The sequence below is a fragment of the Plecotus auritus genome, assembly GCF_963455305.1.
Source record: "Plecotus auritus genome assembly, chromosome: 9".
Lineage (NCBI taxonomy): Eukaryota > Metazoa > Chordata > Mammalia > Chiroptera > Vespertilionidae > Plecotus > Plecotus auritus.
This window is the reverse complement of record NC_137783.1, coordinates 947037-967901: the sequence shown is the minus strand read 5'-3', so window position 1 is coordinate 967901 and position 20865 is coordinate 947037. Positions and strand designations below refer to the sequence as shown.

At 61.4% G+C, this 20865-nt stretch overlaps 1 protein-coding gene across 1 annotated transcript in view; it reads right to left on the bottom strand.

The window, feature by feature from the left end:
• Positions 1-1188: 1188 nt before the first annotated feature.
• Positions 1189-20865, bottom strand: part of BTBD16 (BTB domain containing 16) — a gene marked incomplete at both ends in the record, with an annotated part of 31821 nt that continues 12144 nt past the window's right edge. Inside the window, 9 exons of the mRNA XM_080687845.1 lie at positions 1189-1257; positions 1740-1928; positions 3134-3232; positions 4099-4176; positions 7056-7138; positions 8910-9001; positions 15631-15750; positions 19191-19321; positions 20343-20412. Of these exons, the coding sequence (XP_080543971.1) occupies positions 1189-1257; positions 1740-1928; positions 3134-3232; positions 4099-4176; positions 7056-7138; positions 8910-9001; positions 15631-15750; positions 19191-19321; positions 20343-20412 (931 nt within the window). The remainder of the gene's footprint in view (positions 1258-1739; positions 1929-3133; positions 3233-4098; positions 4177-7055; positions 7139-8909; positions 9002-15630; positions 15751-19190; positions 19322-20342; positions 20413-20865) is intronic.

Below are 20865 nucleotides of genomic sequence, written 5' to 3'. Positions count from 1 at the left end.
GAACTGAAAACCAGTCGGCCAAGTGGGAAGAAAGACGCTCACCTTACCTTTTCCCGGCCCCGGGGTTCCTTTAAAAGTGGCAGAATGGCCTGGCCGACGTGGCTCAGGGGCTGAGCACTGACCTAGGAACCAGGAGGTCAGGGTTCGATTCCCCGTCAGGGCACATGCCCAGATCACGGGCTCCATCCCCAGTGTGGGGTGTGCAGGAGGCGGCCGGTCAGTGATCCTCTCTCATCACTGACGTTTCTCTCTCTCCCTCTCCCTGCCTCTCTGAAATCAATTAAATATTGAAAAACAAATTTAAAAATAAAGTGGCAGGCCCTAACTGGTAACAAATTTAAAAATAAAGTGTCAGGCCCTGTGGGCTCAGTGGATAGAGCGTCGGCCTGCGGACGGAAGGGTCCCGGGTTCGATTCCGGTCAAGGGCATGTACCTTGGTTGTGGGCACATCCCCAGTAGGAGGTAGCTGATCGATGTTACTCTCTCATCGATGTTTCTAACTCTCTATCCCTCTCCCTTCCTCTCTGTAAAAAATCAATAAAATATATTAAAAAATAAAATTAAAATAAAAAAATAAAAATAAAGTGGTAGAACGGTCAGCAAGTCAGTCACTCTGCACCTTATAGCTGCTCCCCCGTCTTCCTGCCTCTGGCTCCTGCTGAGCCCACACTGCCGGGGACCACAGCCAGGGGGTGGTGGCGTCCTCAGCGGGAGGGGGTGTTTCTGCCGGGGATCCCATCCAAGAGCCCCAAGAATGCAAAGCCGGCCTGGGCTCCAGGGGCCTTCGGGGGTGGATGATGGCAAATGGACTCAGGTCTCTCACCGATGGGGTTAGCACCCTTATAAAGGGGCCTTGGCAAGCTACCCCGCCTGGTCGGCCATATGAGGACCAGGGAGGAGCTGGCTGTGTACGAGCGGAGGCCCCCCTCCCCTCCCCCAGACACCACGCCGCGTCTGCCAGCATCTGACCTGGGACTTCCAGACCCCAGGCCTGGAAGCCACACATTCCTGCAGTTTACACGGTCGCACGCCGCCGTAGCTCAGCCGAGAGCCAACAGAGACAACGGGCACCCGTTCTACCGAGACCACTGCTCACGGGAACGTCAGCCGACGCCCCTGCACGTCCCTTTATTTCCCTCCGTGCAGCGCAGTGGCGGAGAAGACAGCCGTGGGTCCTCCCGGGAGTTGTCAAGACGCTGGGAAGATGAAGGAAAAGCTCACGTAGATCGGGCTGCCCGCCGTTTGGACTTGCAAGACCTACAAGAGGAAGCCACGCAGAGGCCGTGGGGCTTGGCCGCGGGCACGCGCCCTCCCGAGGGGGCGGCCCTTCGCCCTCCGCTCTGGCTGCTCATGTGAGGCTCCCAGCGAGGGCCTTTAAAATACCCTTAAAATGTTTACGTCTAGGCCCGGCCGGCCTGGCTCAGGGGCTGAGCGTCCACCTGGGAACCAGGAGGTCAGGGTTCGATCCCCGGTCAGGGCACAGGCCCGGGTTGCGGGCTCGATCCTCAGGGTGGGGCGTGCAGGAGGCAGCTGATCCGTGATTCTCTCTCATCATGGATGTTTCTCTCTCTCTTCCTCTCTGAAATCAATACAAATATACATATATTTGTATTGATAATTTGTATTGATATATATATATATATATGCACCATTAGTGATTTATACCTTAATGGAACTGATTAAAGAGAGAGAGAGAGAGAGAGAGAAGTGGGGGGGTGGGGGGAGAAACGACCACTCACTTGGCTCCTGCAGGACGGCCTGACGAACCGGAACTTCTGGACGACGGGCTTGGTCCCGAACTCCTGCCACCGGCCGTCCACCAGGGCCTGCGCCCTGATCTCATACTGGACCAGGCGCTCGGGCCGCAGGCTGACCAGGCCGTGCTCGCAGACCTCGGAGGGGAACCCCACGTCTGCCGGCCTGATTCTCTGCAAGGAGAGCCGTCGCCGTCGCCTCAGGCGGAGCCGACGCGGCGGGCCTGGCGCCGGGACCCCCTGGCTCCTGGCCCACCGCCCTCCTGCGAAGGGTGGGGAGCAGGCCGGCGTTCCCCGGAATCCCATTTCCTGGGCGCCCGCTGCCGGGTCAGCTGCTGGCTGAGCCCCGACCACGTGCAAACCGCTGGCCAATGGAGTGGGGGTTCGGCCAACCCGGACTCACCAAGCTCCTTGACTTGGAAGGTCCTCGTGGCGCTTTGCCAGAACCTAAAAACCCACGTCGTGGCCGGCCGGCCGGCGTGGCTCGGTGGCTGATGTCAACTCATGAACCAGGAGGTCACGGGTTTGATTCCCGTCAGGGCACAGGCCCAGGTTGTGGGCTCGATCCCCTGTGGGCACTTCCTGTCGCCCCCACGGACAAGTGGCCACCTCAAACCACCGCCCTTCGTGCAGGAAATGAAGAGGAACCAAGCCCACATGTGGAGCCAGAGCCTAGACCAGCCGTGGGCAAACTACGGCCCGCGGGCTGGATCCGGCTGTTCTATCCGGTTCTCTTGCTCTCCCCTCCGCTCCTTTCCTTTGGATTTATATTAGTTCACACAAACACTCCATCCATGCTTTTGTTCCGGCCCTCCGGTCCGGTTTAAGAACCCATGGTGGCCCTCGAGTCAAAAAGTTTGCCCACCCCTGGCCTAGACCCCCCTCTGCCCCTACCCCCCGCCCCCCCACCCCCCCCCCCGCAGTGTTGCCATGTGACCCAAAGGCACTCAGCCTGGAGAGCTGCACCTGTTACATGAGCTCCCAATAGTGAGCTCCCTAGCCCAGGGGTGGGCAAACTTTTTGACTCGAGGGCCACCATGGGTTCTTAAACTGGACCGGAGGGCCGGAACAAAAGCATGGATGGAGTGTTTGTGTGAACTAATATAAATTCAAAGTAAAGGAGCGGAGGGGAGAGCAAGAGAACCCTCCGCTCTTTCGGCTCCGCGGGCCGGATAGAACAGCCCGCGGGCCGTCGTTTGCCCACGGCTGCCCTAGATGGTTGCGAAAAATCAAACGCAGCATCACGTCTCCGAGTAGGATTAGCACCAGGCTCATGGCCACTCCGTTAGCTGCTAAATAACGCTGGCCCCGCTGTTACTGCTGGGGGAGGACGGGGCCCCGGGGCTGTCTCGGGGGCCCGCCCTGTCGCCCGCCCTCACCTGCATGTAGAAGCTGTAGGAGGTGCTGTTGTTGCGGACGCCCCTCATGGCGAAGAAGAACCCGTAGATAGCGATCATTTCCGAATACGTCGTGTACTCCTGAGGCGGGACAGAAAGGACAACGTGACGAGGGACATCTGCCCCATTCGAGGGCAAAGGGGACAGCCCGGCCGGCCGGCGTGGCTCCGTGGTTGAGCCTTGACCTATGAACCAGGAGGTCCGGGTTCAAGCCCGGTCAGGACACCATGCCCGCGTTTCCGGCTCAGTCCCCCAGTAGGGGGCGTGCAGGAGGCGGCCAAGGGGTGAGGTTTCTCTCTCATCATGGATGCTTCTCTCTCTCTCTTCCTCTCTTTCTCTGAAAGTCAATAAAAATGTGTTAAAAAAGAAAAAACAGGCCAAAACCGGTTTGGCTCAGTGGATAGAGAGTCAGCCTGTGGACTGAGGGGTCCCGGGTTCGATTCCGGTCAAGGGCATGTACCTTGGTTGCGGGCACATCCCCAGTGGGAGGTGTGCAGGAGGCAGCTGATCGATGTTTCTCTCTCATCGATGTTTCTGACTCTCTATCCCTCTCCCTTCCTCTCTGTAAAAAATCAATAAAATATATTTAAAAAAAAAAGAAAGAAAAGAAAAAATAGGTTCACCCTGGAAACCTTAAACACAGGCGTGGAGCGGTTTCTCCCACAGAGCAGAGGATCTCCCCGTGTGTGTGTGTGTGTGTGTGGGGGGGGGGGTGGGAGCCCTAGCTCAGCCTGCCCAGGCCTTTCCCCGTTTTAGAACGGAAGCGCCCCCTCCCTGGGACCGAGGCCCGTCTCGGGAAGTTCATTTCCGAGGGGCGGTGAGCGTGCGAAGAGGCCCCTCCAGCTTCCTCTGCTGCCCTGGGCTTCGTACCGGAGGTCAGAGGGGTCCTGCAGGGACCCTGACCGAGCCCAGGAGGCGGTCTCCCTGCTCGGGCCCCGCGCCAGTACCTTGTAGAACAGCAGCCCGAACCTCACCGCCTGGTTGGTGAGATCTTTGGCGAAAGCCATGTCGCCCCCGCTCTCCATCTGCAAAGGAAGCACACAGTTTACCGGCAGCCCGATCGCCTTTTAAAGATACATTTGTGTGTTTTTTTGTTTTGTTTTGTTTTTAAATATATTTTATTGATTTTTTTACACAGAGGAAGGGAGAGGGATAGAGAGCCAGAAACACCGATGAGAGAGAAACATCGATCAGCTGCCTCCTGCACACCTCCTACTGGGGATGTGCCCGCAACCAAGGTACATGCCCTTGACCGGAATCGAACCTGGAACCCTTCAGTCCGCAGGCCAACGCTCTATCCACTGAGCCAAACAGGTTTCGGCTGTTTTTTTTTTTTTTTTTTTTTTATTGATTTCAGAGAGGAAGAGAGAGAGGGAGAGAGAGAGAACCATCAACGAGAGAGAATCACGGATCGGCCGCCTGGGGATCGAGCCCACAACCTGGGCACGTGCCCTTGAGCAGGAATGGAACGTGACCTCCTGGTTCAGAGGTCCATGCTCAACCCCGGAGCCAGGCCAGCCGGGCCCTGACATCAGCTCCACGTGAGCTCCCTGGTCCTCACAGCCCCGCTGCGGGGGGGAAGAGATCTGTCCCGGGTCCTGCATTCAGCCCTCGGGCCGGTCCACAGCGTTTACCGAAAACCTGCTGGCTCGTTGCCTTCAGAGAACGCAAAGGAAGACAAGAGCGAGAACACGGCCCGAGGGGTGACCCCGAGTGCCCTGACCACGAGGCAGAGGATGGTCACAGCCAGGGTCAAGGGCAAAGGGGGGGCCCACGTGGCCAGCTCCCCCTGCGGGCTGGGCTGGGGAGTGGGTTTCAGGAGGCTGATGTGGGCGGCAGGGGTTGAAAGGAAGGAGGTGGGCGGGGCCGGCAGGACGTGAAGAGGGCGGTGGGCACGTCCTCCCCCCTCCCTCCCGCCCCCGCCTTCGCCCCTGCTGGTCAGAGTCCGGCCCTGAACTAGGCCTCCTCCGAGAAGCTCCGTCCCCCCCCCCCCCCCCGGGGTCCTCTCCCGTAGGCGGGGCCTGGGGGCTGTGGTGTGCCCGTCACAATGGCTGTTTGTTGAGCTGAATTGCGTTTGAACGAGAAACTCGGGGCAGCGTCAGAACGCAAACACTGCCCCATTTCATCCCGAACACGCGAGGCTGGGAACCCATCAGAAGCCCCCGCCGGCGGCACCCACAGTGCACAAAGCGGGAAATGCCACGTGGAAAGCTACTCCCTCACCAGCAGGGCAGGAAGCGAGAGAGCGGGATGCCCTGTTCGCTCCTCAATGGACAGAAGGGACCCGAGAAAGGCTCGCCCACGTGCCGGACGAGCGCCAAGGGGGGCCCACGCCTTTATCACTGTGGGGAGGAGAGTCGTTGGGTGCCACATTTGTTCACTTGGATTAAGAACAAAAATGCAGCCTTTTCCACTCCGAGAATCTCCTATGAGAGAATGACTCCAGGGACAGGAAGGGAGACCGTATGTGCAAATATGTGGACCACACAGTCCTCGACAGCAGCCACGGATCGTGAGAAACACCGTACGTTTTCTACGGCGAAGGGATGGCAACGCGGCATGGGCTACAGCAGGGGTCCTCAAACGACGGCCCGCGGGCCACAGGCGGCCCGCCGAGGACATGGATCCGGCCCGCCGGGTGCCGCTGCCTGTCCTGCTGAGCAGCCGACGCGTCCCGGGCCCGCAGTGAGCATAGGAATTTGTTCATAGTTTTTTTTTAAAACTATAGTCTGGCCCTCCAACGGTCAGAGGGACAGTGGACTGGCCCCCTGTTTAAAAAGTTTGAGGACCCCTGGGCTACAGGGTTGCCTTTTTGTGGAAGAACTTGCAGCCATTAAAATGGTGTCAGTGAGGCCCGGCTGGTGTGGCTCAGTGGTTGAGCGTCGGCTTATGAACCAAGAGGTCACGGTTCGATTCCCGGTCAAGGGCACATGCCGGGATTGGGGGCTCGATCCCCAGTGTGGGGCGTGCAGGAGGCAGCCGATCCATGATTCTCTCTCATCATGGATGTTTTTCTCTCTCTCTCTCCCTCTCCCTTCCTCTCTGAAATCAATAAAAACATATTTTTTAAAAAGGGTGAAAGGCAATAAAATTTAATAAGGTGTTAGCAATGCCTATCTGTGGATGATGGATCTGAGGGTATATATTTGATATGTATTTTCTTTCAATTTCTCTGCATCTTGAAAAGTTTCAATAATAAAATGTTCAATCATGTGACATGGGTGCTCTAGCTGGTTTGACGCAGTGGGTAGAGCAGGGGTGGGCAAACTTTTTGACTCGAGGGCCACAATGGGTTCTTAAACTGGACCGGAGGGCCGGAACAAAAGCATGGATGGAGTGTTTGTGTGAACTGATATAAATTCAAAGTAAAGGAGCGGAGGGGAGAGCAAGAGAACCGGATAGAACAGCCGGATCCGGCCCGCGGGCCGTAGTTTGCCCAAGGCTGGGGTAGAGCGTCGGCCTGCAGACCGAAGGGTCCTGGGTTCGATTCCCGGTCAGGGCACATGCCCGGGTTGCAGGCCTGATCCCCAGTGTGGGGCGTGCAGCCAATCCATGATTCTCATCGTTGATGTTTCTATCTCTCTTCCCCTCCCTTCCTCTCTGAAATCAATAAAAAAAAAAATACTTTAAAAAAATGAGATGTGGTATCTGGTGGGTGTGGCTGGCGCGCCTCAGCCCCATGTATCCCTCCTGGATGCTCTGAGCACCTGGGCCGCAGGGCCTCCTGCCTCCCCGCACCCCTTCCGCTGGCTCTGCCACGCCCCCTGGCTGAGGCCCCGCCATCCGGACCTCCCTCGAAGGCCCAGAGGTTTCAAATGCAAAATGCTTCTCCAGAGAAAGCAGCTGGGAAGGCAATGGATTTCGGTAATTGGATAATTGATCTCTGGCGGAGCCGGCAACTCACCGCGTGGTAATGGTTGGCGGTGACCCGGATCAGCCAGGACTCGGGGAAGAAGTTCAGGTGCCTCAGCACATTCAGGTCCTGGCCTGGAGGGGACACAGAGGGAGCGTGTGAGTGCGTTTGCTCATCAGAGACTCGCCGCCGTCTCATCTACAGAGAAACAGGAGGAAGTCAGAGCCGAGGCCCTCCCCAGGCCCGGAATCACAGGGTGAGCGGGACCCCTGGGACCTCACAGAGCACCTCCCCAGAGCGGCCCCCCATCCCGCCCGAGCGAGGCGGCGGGGGCGGGGGGAGGGCGCTGAGATCCACTTGGGCCAAACTGCCCGGGCTCCATCCCCGCCCGGGAGAGCGTGCGTGTTATCTGGACACCCGGACGTGGTTTGAAAACGTCCCCAGCAGCCCGGCCGGCGTGGCTTAGCGGCTGAGCGTCGACCCAGGAACCAAGAGGTCACCCGTTCGATTCCTGGTCGGGGCACGGGCCCTGGTTGCAGGCTCGATGCCCAGGAGGGCAGGCCGTCGATGGATGATGTTTCTCTCTCGTTGATGCTTCTATCTCTCTCTCTCCCTTCCTCTCTCTCTAAAAATCAATAAAAACTTTTAAGAAAAGAAAAAAAAGAAGTCCTCAAATGCCCTTTCAGACACAAAGGTCTCACGGGGTGGCCTGCTGGGCTGCCCAAACACACTCCCGGTGTCTCCTCCCTCCTCTGTCCAAGTCCCAGCTGCCTCCCCAGGCCCAGAGCCTGAGGGGGGGGAGCTCCAGCCTGGACCACACGCAGCCCCAGAGTTTTCTCCCAAACTCTGAAACGGGCACCCAAAGGGGCCGCGGCCAGGAGGCAGGGCTCGGGGATGGCCCTCGGGGGCCTTGGCAGCCTGTGCTCCACGTCCAGCGGCCCCCTCCATCCGTCTCCAAGTTTCCTGGAAGCTCCGCTTATGACCATCGTACAGACGGGTAAACTGAGCCCAGGCAGCGACTCTCCCAAACCCTCACACGGCTCAGGAGTGACCAGGAGGGGTCTGAGCGGACACCTTTGGAACCGTCGGGAGGGGCAGGTCCCCAACAGCCTCCCACGACGCTCGGCCGGTGGCTCAGGGGTTAGAACGTGGCCCGTACCCCGTGTGGCTCAGTGGTTAGAGCGGCCTCCCTGTGTGCTCAGTGGTTAGAGCACAGCCTTCCCCCTGTGGCTCAGTGGTTAGAGCACGGACCCACCCCTGTGGCTCAGTGGTTAGAGCGGCCCCACCCCTGTGGCTCAGTGGTTAGAACACAGCCTTCCCCCCTGTGGCTCAGTGGTTAGAGCGGCCTCCCCGTGTGGTTCAGTGGTTAGAGCACAGCCTTCCCCCCTGTGGCTCAGTGGTTAGAGCGGCCTCCCCGTGTGGTTCAGTGGTTAGAGCACAGCCTTCCCCCCTGTGGCTCAGTGGTTAGAGCGGCCCCGCCCCTATGGCTCAGTGGTTAGAGCGGCCTCCCCGTGTGGCTCAGTGGTTAGAGCACAGCCTCCCCCCTGTGGCTCAGTGGTTAGAGCGGCCTCCCTGTGTGCTCAGTGGTTAGAGCACAGCCTTCCCCCTGTGGCTCAGTGGTTAGAGCACGGACCCACCCCTGTGGCTCAGTGGTTAGAGCGGCCCCACCCCTGTGGCTCAGTGGTTAGAACACAGCCTCCCCCCTGTGGCTCAGTGGTTAGAGCACAGCCTCCCCGTGTTGCTCAGTGGTTAGAGCGGCCTCCCCGTGTGGCTCAGTGGTTAGAGCGGCCTCCCCCGTGTGGCTCAGTGGTTAGAACACAGCCTCCCCGTGTTGCTCAGTGGTTAGAGCACAGCCTTCCCCCCTGTTGCTCAGTGGTTAGAGCGGCCCCGCCCCGGCGGGCTCACCTCGGACTATGCCGTGCAGACGCAGGCAGAGGAAGATCTCCGTGAAGCCGCACTCCATGTCCTGGTCCAGGAAGCAGGGCTTCTTAGGGGAGCTGGCGACAGAGAACAACGGCCTCAGAGCTGCTCTCCGGAGCCGGCGAGGCAGCCAAGAGCCACCCGGTAGCCCAGCGGCTTCCCCAGCCGGGGTGGGCGGTGCCCGGCTCTCGGGGTGGGCGGGGGAGGGGGAGGTAGGCGAGAACCTTGTGAAGGCCGCCCGCCACGACAGCCAGCGAGACAGATGGCTACGTTCCCCGCTCTGCCTCCCGCTGAGCCATGCGCACAGTAGGGGCCCAGCAAGTACTGGCTCAGGGACCGAGGGGAACAGGCCACTTCACAGAGGATTCGAGACTCATTTTCCCGCTTGAGCCTCCCAGGCTCCCGGGACAGACCGAGGGGGGTCTCATCGGCTCCACTTTAGGGGCAGAAGCAGCGGCTCAGCCAGGACTTGGACTTGGGGCGTCTGCTGCCCCTCCGCGCACGGTGCCCTTTGACCGGGTGCCCGGTGGAGGCCATTCCCACGCACGTTCAGACAGAATCAAAAAGGAGCAGCGGCCGCCCTGGCCGGCGTGGCTCACACGAAGGGTCTCGGGTTCGATTCCTGGTCAAGGGCAGGTCAAGGCCACATACCTGGTTTCAGGAGACAACCAATCTCTCTCTCTTTCTCTCTCCCCCGCCCCCCGCTCCCTCCCTCTCTTCCCTGCTCTCTAAAAATCAATGGAAAAAAGGTCCTTGGGTAAGGGTTAACAACAACAAAATAATAATAATAAATAACATTTTAGCCGAAACCGGTGTGGCTCAGTGGATAGAGCGTCGGCCTGCGGACTGAAGGGTCCCGGGTTCGATTCCGGTCAAGGGTATGTACCTTGGTTGCGGGCACATCCCCAGTGGGAGGTGTGCAGGAGGCAGCGGATCGATGTTTCTCTCTCATCGATGCTTCTAGCTCTCTATCCCTCTCCCTTCCTCTCTGTAAAAAATCAATACAATATATTTAAAAAAAAAATAATAACATTTTAAAAAGGATCAGGTCGGGCGGGTGAGTGACTCGTGTCTGCAGAGTCACCGTGGAGTCCCGGCTCGTCTGCAGCTGGAGGACAGGCTGGGCCGGGGAGACCCATCGCCCTCGGGGAGACCCTCACAGACGCACACCCACCCCCTGGTTGTGACACAACTCGCCTCACAGACGGCCGCTTCTCACATATGGGGACGCGGATGGAAACAGAGAGTCACTCCCTCAGGCAAAGCCTGCAGGTGCCGGCCTGGGCGTTTCCCGGTGATTTTTCCATGAATCAGGTGCTGTCCCGGCAGGCTGAGCCACCCCGCCCCGTGTCCGCACATCCGCCGTCTCCTCCGCCGGAGGGGCCCCCAGCCTGGCGGGGCCACTGTTTCCATCGCGTCTGGGAGTCCCTGGCCTCTCCCAGTGGCCCCGGGAGGGAGGCGTGGGGGGCCGGGGAGTTGGAGGAGGAAGGTGAAGGGCTGGCGACGGGCCTGGCTCCCAGTGGGGTTCACGTACTCCAACCCCCTCTACATGGCCGAGCCGGGTCCATCTCAAAGGGAGAAAATGGCCCGGCCGGCGTGGCTCCGTGGCTGAGCGTCCACCTGTGAACCGTAAGGTCAGGGTTCGATTCCCGGTCAGGGCGCAGGCCCGGGTTGCGGGCTCCATCCCCAGTGGGGGGCGTGCAGGAGGCAGCCGATCCATGACTCCTTCTCATCGTGGATGTTTCTCTCTTTCCCTCTCCTTTCCTCTGTGACATCAGTAACAATATATTAAAGAAAAAGAAAATGGTGGCCTCCACTCCCAATTCCCTGAAATCTCAGAGCCTCCACCCACCCCGGCGGTCAGTGCACCCTGCTCGAGGGCCGGCCGTCACTGCCGGGATCTGCCCAGGCCTCCCGAGGCCTCCCAGCCAGGCTCCCGCCGACCAGCCCCTTTCGGCCGCCTGGTGGGGAGACGCTGCTCCATCCATGGCCACCCCGTGTCACATGAAGGGGAGGCGGCGGGCACGGCTTTCCCTGGCGCTGTTTGTGCAAAGACCTCTTTGGGGTCAGCACCGACTTTTCTGGGACAAACGTTCCGGGAACCGCAGACAGGTTCCGCCCCAAGCCTCCCAGCGAGTCAATCAGATGGATGGGGGGGAGGGGGGGAAGCGGGGGGCCCTCCGGCCGCCCTCCTCGCACGCCTTCCCCATTGAAGGTACCGCTGGTCTCTGGGCCTGGACTGTAAACCCCGCGGAGGGGGGGACACGGGTCTGTCTGTCTGCTCCACGCCCAGCGCCTCTCACGTGCCTGGCCCAGCCGTTGCCCACGAGACGGAGCTGTCGCTCCCACACGCCGGCCTCTGTCCCTCCAGCCCAGCCCTCCACGCGCCGCAGTGTATCTCCCGGGAGCGCCCGTGGTTCCGGCCCTGGTGCTCACACCGACGTGCACACACAGGCACACACGTCCACACACGGACCAGGCTATGCCGTGCTGGTTTTTCCCACACTCAGGGTCCTGTTGCCATGGTTATCTGTTGGGCTAAGTCTGTTGAGATGCAATCCGAGGTCGTCCCGACGACGAAGATGCCGAGGGCCCTGCCTGCTGCCCGAGGCGCAGCGGCCCGGGAATCGGGAATCCTGTCGTAGCCGCATCCCGACCTTCACCCCCACCCGCCCCCCGCCCCCCGCCCCCCGCCGACGCGTCCTGGGCTGCCAGGCAACGCGGGCCGCTGAGAAGCTCCACGAGGAGAGTGCAAAGTTCAGAGGGAACAGGAACCGATGTTCAGGGACCTTGAAGGGACATTCAGTTCCGGGAACGCGCTGGCGAGGGGCGGGCAGTGCTGGGCGGGGGCCCCGAGGTCACAGGGTCAGGCATGAGCGGTCCTGCCCGGGGCTGGCGGAGCCACCGGGAGAGAGAACACTTTGCTGGGCCTCATGGCCGTGACTCATGGGGTATTTTTAAAGGAATGTTCTGGTAAGGACATCAGCAGCGTGGTTACGCCAGGATGCTCCGTGTCATGACGCTGCGGCCACATCTGCAAATGCCATTCATGAACCACAGGAGACACGCGGCCTCTGCCCCATCCTCGAGCGCTCCCCGCGAGATGTCGGGGGGCTCTGCGCCAGGGGGGGCCCCCTCGGGCGGTCCGTGGGGCAGCGGTGTTGGGTTCGCCAGCCGGTGCACACCCGCACAGCCAGCCCACGCTCCCGCTGCTGAGAGAAGCTCCGAGGAGGAAGCCAGTCGGTGCAGCGGCAACCCGGGAAGGCTCCCTGGAGGAGGCCTCGGCCAGCTCTCCAGGCTGCAGGTCCGACGGGCACAGGCCGGGGAGACGCGGCTGCAGGGGTCGGGGAAGCTGGGCGTGGGGACTGGGCGGAAGCTGGCTTCCCTGGCTGCTTCCAGCTGTGAGTCCACGCTGGAGCCGAGAGGGAGCATCAAACCCACCAGGACAAGAACTGCGGGTCGTGCACGACGTGCCGTCGGCCCAGGTCTCACAGCGAGAGCAAGTGTGGCTGGGGGCGGCGGCCGAGGCGAGGCGTCTGCGTGGCTGGTCAAGTTCGTTGTCCTGGCGCCGGGGCCGTGGCAGGTTCTGTGCGCGCTGCACGGTTCTGATTAAAGATGTCCTTTTACACCCGGCCCGTGTGGCTCCGCGGTTGAGCGTCGACCTAGGAACCGGGAGGTCACGGCTCGATTCCCGGTCAGGGCCCAGGCCCGGGTTGCGGGCTCGATCCCCAGTGGGGGGCGTGCAGGAGGCAGCCGATCCGTGGTTCTCGCTCATCACGATGTTTCTCTCTCTCCCGCTCCCTGCCTCTCTCTCTAAAGATCAGTGAGAACACGTGAACACGTCGCTCTAGAGCGCCAACGAGTGCGGGTGGGTCTGCAGCCTCCCGGACCCCGGCGGCCGGCGAGCGGAGAGATGGCTTCTCCGGGGGCGACGGTGGCCGCTCGGCACACGTTTGTTGGCGTGTTTTTCCTACAGGAAACGTTCCGTGTAATTCAGGACAGCCTTTCTGTGTTTCTAAAATAACCGTTGCCCGGAACACAGGCTGTGGGAGGGAGCCGGGGGGGTGTTTCCTTCCCACGCCGACGTCCGGGCAGCAGGGAGGACAGGCTGGGGGAGGACCTGGCCACCTGGCCGGGCAGACACTGCCCTCCTCCCGTCGGGCCCGGCGCTCAGCACGGGGGCAGGAAGTGTGGTCAAATGAGTGACAGATTGAGAAAGAGCGACAAAGAAGGTTTCCTCGCAGGTACCAATGGGGACCCCAGCCCAGGACGCCGAGGACACCCCACATTCACGTAGGACACCCCACGTTCCACAGAGGACACCCCATATTCACGGAGGACACCCCACGTTCCACAGAGGACACCCCATATTCACGGAGGACACCCCGTATTCACGCAGGACACCCCATGTTCCACAGAGGACACCCCACATTCCACAGAGGACACCCCATATTCACAGAGGACACCCCATATTCACGGAGGACACCCCACATTCACGAAGGACACCCCACGTTCCACAGAGGACACCCCATATTCACGGAGGACACCCCATGTTCCACAGAGGACACCCCACATTCCACAGAGGACACCCCATATTCACAGAGGACACCCCATATTCACGGAGGACACCCCACATTCACAGAGGACACCCACGTTCCTGGAGGACACCCCACATTCACAGAGGACACCCACGTTCCTGGAGGACACCCCACATTCACAGAGGACACCCCACATTCACAGGGAACACCCCACATTCATGGAGGACACCCACGTTCCTGGAGGACACCCCACGTTCACGGAGGACACCCCTCATTCACGGAGGACACCCACACTCCTGGAGGACACCCCACATTCACAGAGGACACCCCACGTTCACGGAGGACACCCCACGTTCACCAAGGGCCACCGACCGTGGCTCTCTGCCACTTGTCTCGCACCAAGGCCGCAGCGCCGTGAGCCGGCTGCGGGGACTCACCCCGTCCTGGTTCTGAGACGGTTCCGTCCGAGGCTAACCCGGAGCCCGCAGCGACACCTCCTGGTGAGCGTGACTCACGGAACAGGGCCTCTAGGCCATTAGACGTGTGGGGCGAAGACGACGTCGGGTGCAGAGCACACGGTGAGCCTGGCCGGGTGGCTCCGTGGACGGAGCGTCGGCCTTCGGACTGACGGGCCCCGGGTTCGGTTCCGGTCAAGGCCATGGGCCGCGGCTGCAGGCTCCTCCCCGCCCGGGGCCCTGGTCGGGCAGGTGCAGGAGGCAGCCCATCGACGTGTTTCCTCACATGTATGTTCCTCTCTGTCCCTCCCTCCCTCTCCCGCTCTCTCCCCAGAAAAGATCGGCGGGAAATGCCCGCGGGGAGGATTAAAAAGCAAACAGACAAACAGAACACATGATCCAGAGCCTGAGCATCGTTTTGGCCCCACGGAACGCGGCGGCTCTTGGCGCCACAGCGCCACGTGTCCCGGGAAAAGCTCCCACGTGCCGGGGCCTGCGTGGCTCCGAGCAGCTCGGGACGCGGCACCTTCGCTCCGTGCCAACAGCGGCCACGGAGACGCCTAGGAGCCCATTAACTACCGAGGTCACGCTCACCGCACCCTGGTCCCTGGTCGCTGGTCCCCCGCTGCCCCAGCGCTCGCCTCTCACAGGCACGGGGGCGGGGACGCACCGCCGGGCGACAGGAGCAGTAATTCCCTAACTCGCTGCCTGGAGGCAGCCTTCGGACCTTCTGGACCCTGTGCCCGGCGCCGCCCGAGCCAGCCAGACCCGCTCAGGGTGGAGTCCCGGCCTCTAGGATCGGGAGCAAAGCATCTTGGGACTTGGCGGCTCTGGGTGCCAGGCAGACTCCATCCCTTACTGTGCACGTCTAACCACGCTGGTAAGAGGGGGCCCGTCCCTCCCTCAGTTTCCTCATCTGGAGAATGGGAATGACAAAACCAGCCCCCGGGGAGCGTGCAGGTTAAACAAGATTGCACGTAGATGCTCGGCAGAATCCCTGCATTTAGGAAGCGTCACCAAATGGTGCTTGTTGTAACGGGAGGCCTGGTGCACAGATTCGTGCACTTGCAGGGCGGGGGGGGGGGGGTCCCTCAGCCCGGCCTGCGCCCTCTCGCAGTCCAGGATATCCGCCCGCCTGCTCGCTGCTCCTTAGCGGCTGCCGTGGAGGCGGGAGAGGGTCCCACCACCCCACTGTGCTCACCAGCCGTGAGCCCGGCTTTTTGCTGAGCGCGCTGACCACCGGGGGGGGGGGGGGGAGGGGGGGCGGCTCCTGCGTTGAGCGTCTGCCCCCTGGTGGTCAGGGAGCATCATAGCGACCGGTCGTTCTGCCGTCCGGTCGATTTGCATATTAGCCTTTTATTCACCGGCTTGTCCTTCTTCACGTGAGTGAGGTCTGATGGAGGCGCGTGTTCCGTGTGAGGTTGGGGTCGGCGTGGGACGGTACCTCTCCCACTGGGAGGAGTGCCTTTTCCTTGACTGGACACGGAGCGTGTTCTCAGAAGCCCGAGATCACGTCGATATCCCGACACCTCCGTGCCATTCTCTTTCTCAGGGAATCGCTGGGGCGAAGGCCTCCCGCCGTCCCGGCCCCGCACACTGAAGGTCACGCTATGGAAAATGCTATCACCGGCCCCCTCCTCGCCCCCCCAATACTATGAGCAAACAGAAGGCGCCTGTACGCGCCGTCGCCGCCGCGCACGCGCGCCCTGTCACCTGCTGAAAAAGGTCATCACGGCCTCGTGGGTGGGGAAGGTCAGGAGCCTCGGGTTCACCTGCAGGTAGACCCACAGGAGCAGCGTCTTCAGCAGGTGGAACTCACTGAAAACAAACAGGCTGGACACACAAAGACGGGAGGGCCTTTCAGGGAGAGCGGACACCCCCCCGGGAGGCGCGGGAAGGGAACGCGAGTCCGGGAACGGGAGTCCAGGCCTGCGCCTGCGGGCAGCCTGGGGGAGGGGCGGTGTGGGGGACCGTTCCGGAGCGGACCGCTGAGCCCAGAGCCCTGGCAGGTGGCCACGTGCTCAGGGGACAGCAGCGCTAAGTCACAGGGCGGGGCGGGGTCCTGGCTCCCTCCGGGACCCGCTGCGGCCTGTAGCGGCCTGGGGCCTCCTCGAGAAACGAGGAATGAAGAGCGGCTGGGGCCGGCCGGCGTGCGCAGTGGCTGGCGTCTCTGTCCGACTCGCGGTCAGGGCACAGGCCCGGGATGTGGGCTCCATCCCCCGTGGGGGGCGTGCAGGAGGCAACAAATGGCTGTCCCTCTCCCTCTCCCTCTTTCTCTCTCTCTCTTTCTCTCTCTCTCTCTCTTCTTCCCTCTTTCTAAAATCAATACATAAATTACCCCAGCCCAGTGGTCGGCAAACTCATTCGTCCACAGAGCCAAATATCGACAGGACAACGATGGACATTTCTTTGGAGAGCCACATTTTTTAAACGTAAACGTCTTCTAACGCCACTTCTTTCAAATAGACTCGCCCAGGCCGTGGTATTTTGTGGAAGAGCCACACTCAAAGGGCCAAAGAGCCGCATGTGGCTCGCGAGCCGCAGTTTGCCGACCACGCCCTAGCCGGTTTGGCTCAGTGGATAGAGCGTCTGCCTGCGGACTGCAGGGTCCCGGGTTCGATTCCCGGTCAGGGCACAGGAGGCCCGGGTTGTGGGCTCCATCCCCCGTGGGGCGCGTGCAGGAGGCAGCCGATCCATGGTTCTCTCTCATCATGGATGTTTCTCTCTCTCCCTCTTCCTCTCCCTTCCTCTCTGAAACCAATTTAAATATATTTTAAAAAATAAAGTAAAATCAACACATACATTAAAAAAGAAAAAGAAGCAAGGTATCACAACCCTTTCGCCCACCACTTCCGCGGTCACGGAGGGGAAGGCCAGCCAGGGCGTGACCCTGCCGGGACGGGAGCATCACCGCCCACCCGTCGCGCTATTTCTGGGCTGTGGCCCCGGCCAGACCGGACCGCCTTTGTCACTGTCTGGGCGGTGACGGTGAGCAGCTGGCCAGAGGTCACAGAGCCACCTGGTAGCACGCCCCCACCAGGACCCCAGCCAGGACTCACCACCCTCGGCGGGCGAGCGAGGTGACTCTGGGCAGAGCTCACGGGTGAGAGCCTCAAGCCCAGAAGGTTCTTTGAGACCTTACGGAAGGGGCAACATGGGGGGGCGGGGGGAAGGCGGTGAGAGCCCCCGGAATCAGGGTCTGGTTCTGTTTGCAGGAGGAAGGTCAGTGTTGGAAGAAAGCCCCCGGAATCTGGGTCTGGTTCTGTTTGCAGGAGGAAGGTCAGTGTTGGAAGGAAGCCCCCGGAATCAGGGTCTGGTTCTGTTTGCAGGAGGAAGGTCAGTGTTGGAAGGAAGCCCCCAGAATCGGGGTCTGGTTCTGTTTGCAGGAGGAAGGTCAGTGTTGGAAGGAAGCCCCCGGAATCAGGGTCTGGTTCTGTTTGCAGGAGGAAGGTCAGTGTTGGAAGGAAGCCCCCAGAATCGGGGTCTGGTTCTGTTTGCAGGAGGAAGGTCAGTGTTGGAAGAAAGCCCCCAGAATCGGGGTCTGGTTCTGTTTGCAGGAGGAAGGTCAGTGTTGGAAGAAAGCCCCCAGAATCAGGGTCTGGTTCTGTTTGCAGGAGGAAGGTCAGTGTTGGAAGGAAGCCCCCAGAATCGGGGTCTGGTTCTGTTTGCAGGAGGAAGGTCAGTGTTGGAAGAAAGCCCCCTGCCTTTAGCTGGATGCCCCCCTAGGGGTGAGCGCCTGCAGGCGATGACCAGGCTGAGGCCCGGCCGCCTGGCTCTGTGGCTGACCATCCGCCTGTGAACCAGGAGGTCCCTGGTCTGACTCCCGGTGGGGTGTGTGTGGGACGCAGCAGCTGATGGATGATTCTCCCTCATCGTTGATGTCTCTCTCTCCCTTTCTCTCTGACATCAATAAAAATATACTTTAAAAATAATAAATAAAGCAGGTGCCCTGGACATCAGTGGGGCGAGGCGAGCTTACTCCGGAAGATGTGAGTCAGGGCGCTGCTGGCCCGGCCACCCCAGGCGGAGGGCTGCTGGCTGCCCAGCCCACGTGGCTCTTGCCTGCTGGCACCCGGGAGCCCCGTGCGGGCGGGCGGGCCGTGCAGACAGCCCCAGGGGGACGGCCCTGCTTTCCACACGGGTCATGTCTCCCCGAACCTGTGAGTCTAGACACGGGCACGCAATGTTCCCGATTCCGGTTCCCGCCCCGTGCGTGTTTTCTAGGCCCCCGCCGTCCCTGGCGTCCTGGCTGCGGCCAGACGTCCCCCCTTTTCTCGCTTAAATGCTGCCGGGCCGGCAGCTCAGTCTTTCCGAGGGCGGGGCGCGCCCCGAGACGGCGAGGTCGCCCTGTTTATCTCCTCACCGGTTCACCGCTCTGCCCCCCCAATGGAGGGCGGGGAGGGGGGCAGGGCAGAACCCGATGCCAGGCTGTGGTGTGGACCGTCTCGAGGCTCATCTCTATTTCTTATTTTTTAAAAACATATTTTTATTGATTTCAGAGAGGAAGGGAGAGAGAGAGAGAGAGAGAAACATCAGTGTGCCCTGACCGGGAATCAAACTGTGACCTCCTGTTCATAGGTCGACACTGAGCCACGCTGGCTGGGCTGTTGGCAAAATTTTAAAAAATGACAGAGGCGCCCTGGCCGGTGTGGCTCGGTGGCTAGAGTGTCAGCCTGTGAGGGGAGGGTCCCGGGTTCGATTCCCGGTCAGGGCACGTGCCCAGGTTGCCGGCTGGATCCCCAGTAGGGGGCGGCGTGCAGGAGGCAGCCGATCCATGATTGATTCTCTCTCATCACTGATGTTTCTCTCTCTCCCTTCCTCTCTGAAATCAGTAAAAATATTTTTTTTAAAAAATTACTTAGGCAATTAATTAATTCCCAGATGGACACTTGAGGGTCCTTACCCTGATGAATACTGTGAGGAGAAGCCCCCTGTGCCCCGCGGAGCACCCCATGTCCCAGTCCCCACGGGATGTGCAGGGGGCGAGGAGTTTGAAATGGAGGACGTGCGGCACACAGTGTGCCCAGCAGGGGGGTAGGGGCCCCTCCCCCAGCTCCCTCCCCCAGCAGCCCTGCTCCCCCAGGCGCCCGCACGCATGCACACGCACACACATACACACATGTGCATGCACACACATACGCACATGTGCACACAGAGGCACGCATGCGCGCACACACGTATGCACACGCGCGCATGCGCGCGCACACACATATATGCACACATGTGCACGCACACACACATGTGCCCACACGTGCCCTGCAGCCTGTGCTGACCTGGGGGACCGCAGCACCTTGAGCAGCAGCTCCTTGGGGATTTTCTGCAGGTGGATCTGCCTCCCCACCTCGGCGACCAAGTTCATTTCCATCCATTTCTCGCAGGCGGCGCTGAGCGGCTCCTCCTTGTACTGAGGAGAGGGAGAAGCTGGTGGGTGAGGCATCGCGGGCTCTGGCGCCCCCTGCTGGGCAGTGGCGGGACGAGCATCATGCCCGGGCTCAACCCTCTGTCTGCCAGGCTCAGGGCCCGGCACGGGGTCCCCTTAAACCAACCCTCGCTGCACTCCCGGCGGCTCACTGTTGTCCCGATTTGACCGATGGAGCAACCGAGGCTCTAAGAGTCCTCTTCTCGCCGGGGGTCCCAGTAAGCGCAGAGCCGGGTGCTACCCCCGGGTCCCCCCCGCCACCCCCCAGCATCTCGGCCTGGCCACGGAGGCCCCGCGGGGTCCACCCCGGAGGGAGCTCTAGGGCCAGCAGTGAGGAGGATGAGAGTCCCGAGGCCCCCGTGCAGGTCCTCAGGGCTGCGGCTGCCGGGAACGCAGAGACGCCACCCACCAGGGGCTTTCCGGTCACCGACCCGGGAAAGGGGGGCAGCGAGTTGTCTTTGAAAAACAGGCGTTAAAACAACCTCAGACGCACCGTGACGTGCGGGCCCCGTGTGGCCGAGTGCGACGGTCAGGCGTGTCTGTTTTGGTGTGAGCGGCCTCTCGGAGGGAGGCTGGATTTGGGAGGCCAGGGCTCGAACCCAGCACAGCCACCGAGACACCACGGCCAGGGCGCCCCCTCCTGCCCCCCCCCCCGCCCCCGTGTTCTGCGAGAGCTGATTACATCCTTCCTTCCCAACCCTGACTGGGCCAGGGCGACGAATTCCCCGTGACTTCCACCGGGAGGTCCCGGCGGGCGGTTTGCTGTTTGGGGGCAAAAATCAGCGCTGCCGCCCACGCCCCACCCCCAAGATCAAAGCTTGTCTGCCTTTCGGGTGTCAAAACATCCTTTCCAAAATAAGTGCTTTTTCCAAACTGTTCACTTGGCAAAATAAAATGCTGGCACGCTCACGTCGGTGCCTCTGGGGGACACGTTGGCACGGGGCCTGGGGTGCCCCGGCGTCGGGCAGGTCCCCCAGGCCCTCGCGCCCCGGCCGGCGGCTCTCACCTTGCAGCCCGCCATGTAGAAGTTGGCGACGGTGCTGGACGAGAGCCCGTGGACCATGATGGCCACGCACCTGCGGAGACAGAACGGCTGGTCTGGGCCCGGCCGCTCGGAGGGTCCCCCTCAGCCCCGGACGGCGGACGGCGGAGCCTCGATGGGGGACGCGGACATGTGGCCAGGGCTCGCCCACGGGCCCGGGGAAAGGCTGTGCCCCACACGGGCCGGGGCTCGATGGGCAAGGGGGGCTGCGGTCCTCGAATGTGTCTCTCTCCTGTGAGGTCCGCGTGGACCTCGCGTACCGTTTGTGGACATGATCCTGTTTTCCAGAAAGAACAAGGCTCTGTCGGGAACGAGTGGGAAGGAAGGGTCAGCGGGGCGAGGGGGGCACTTGTAACACTTTGAACGATAAAGACTCAGCCCGGCCGGTGTGGCTCCGGGGCTGAGCGTCGACCTAGGAGCCAGGAGGTCAGGGTTCGGTTCCCGCTCAGGGCACAGGCCCGGGTTGTGGGCTCCATCCCCCGTGGGG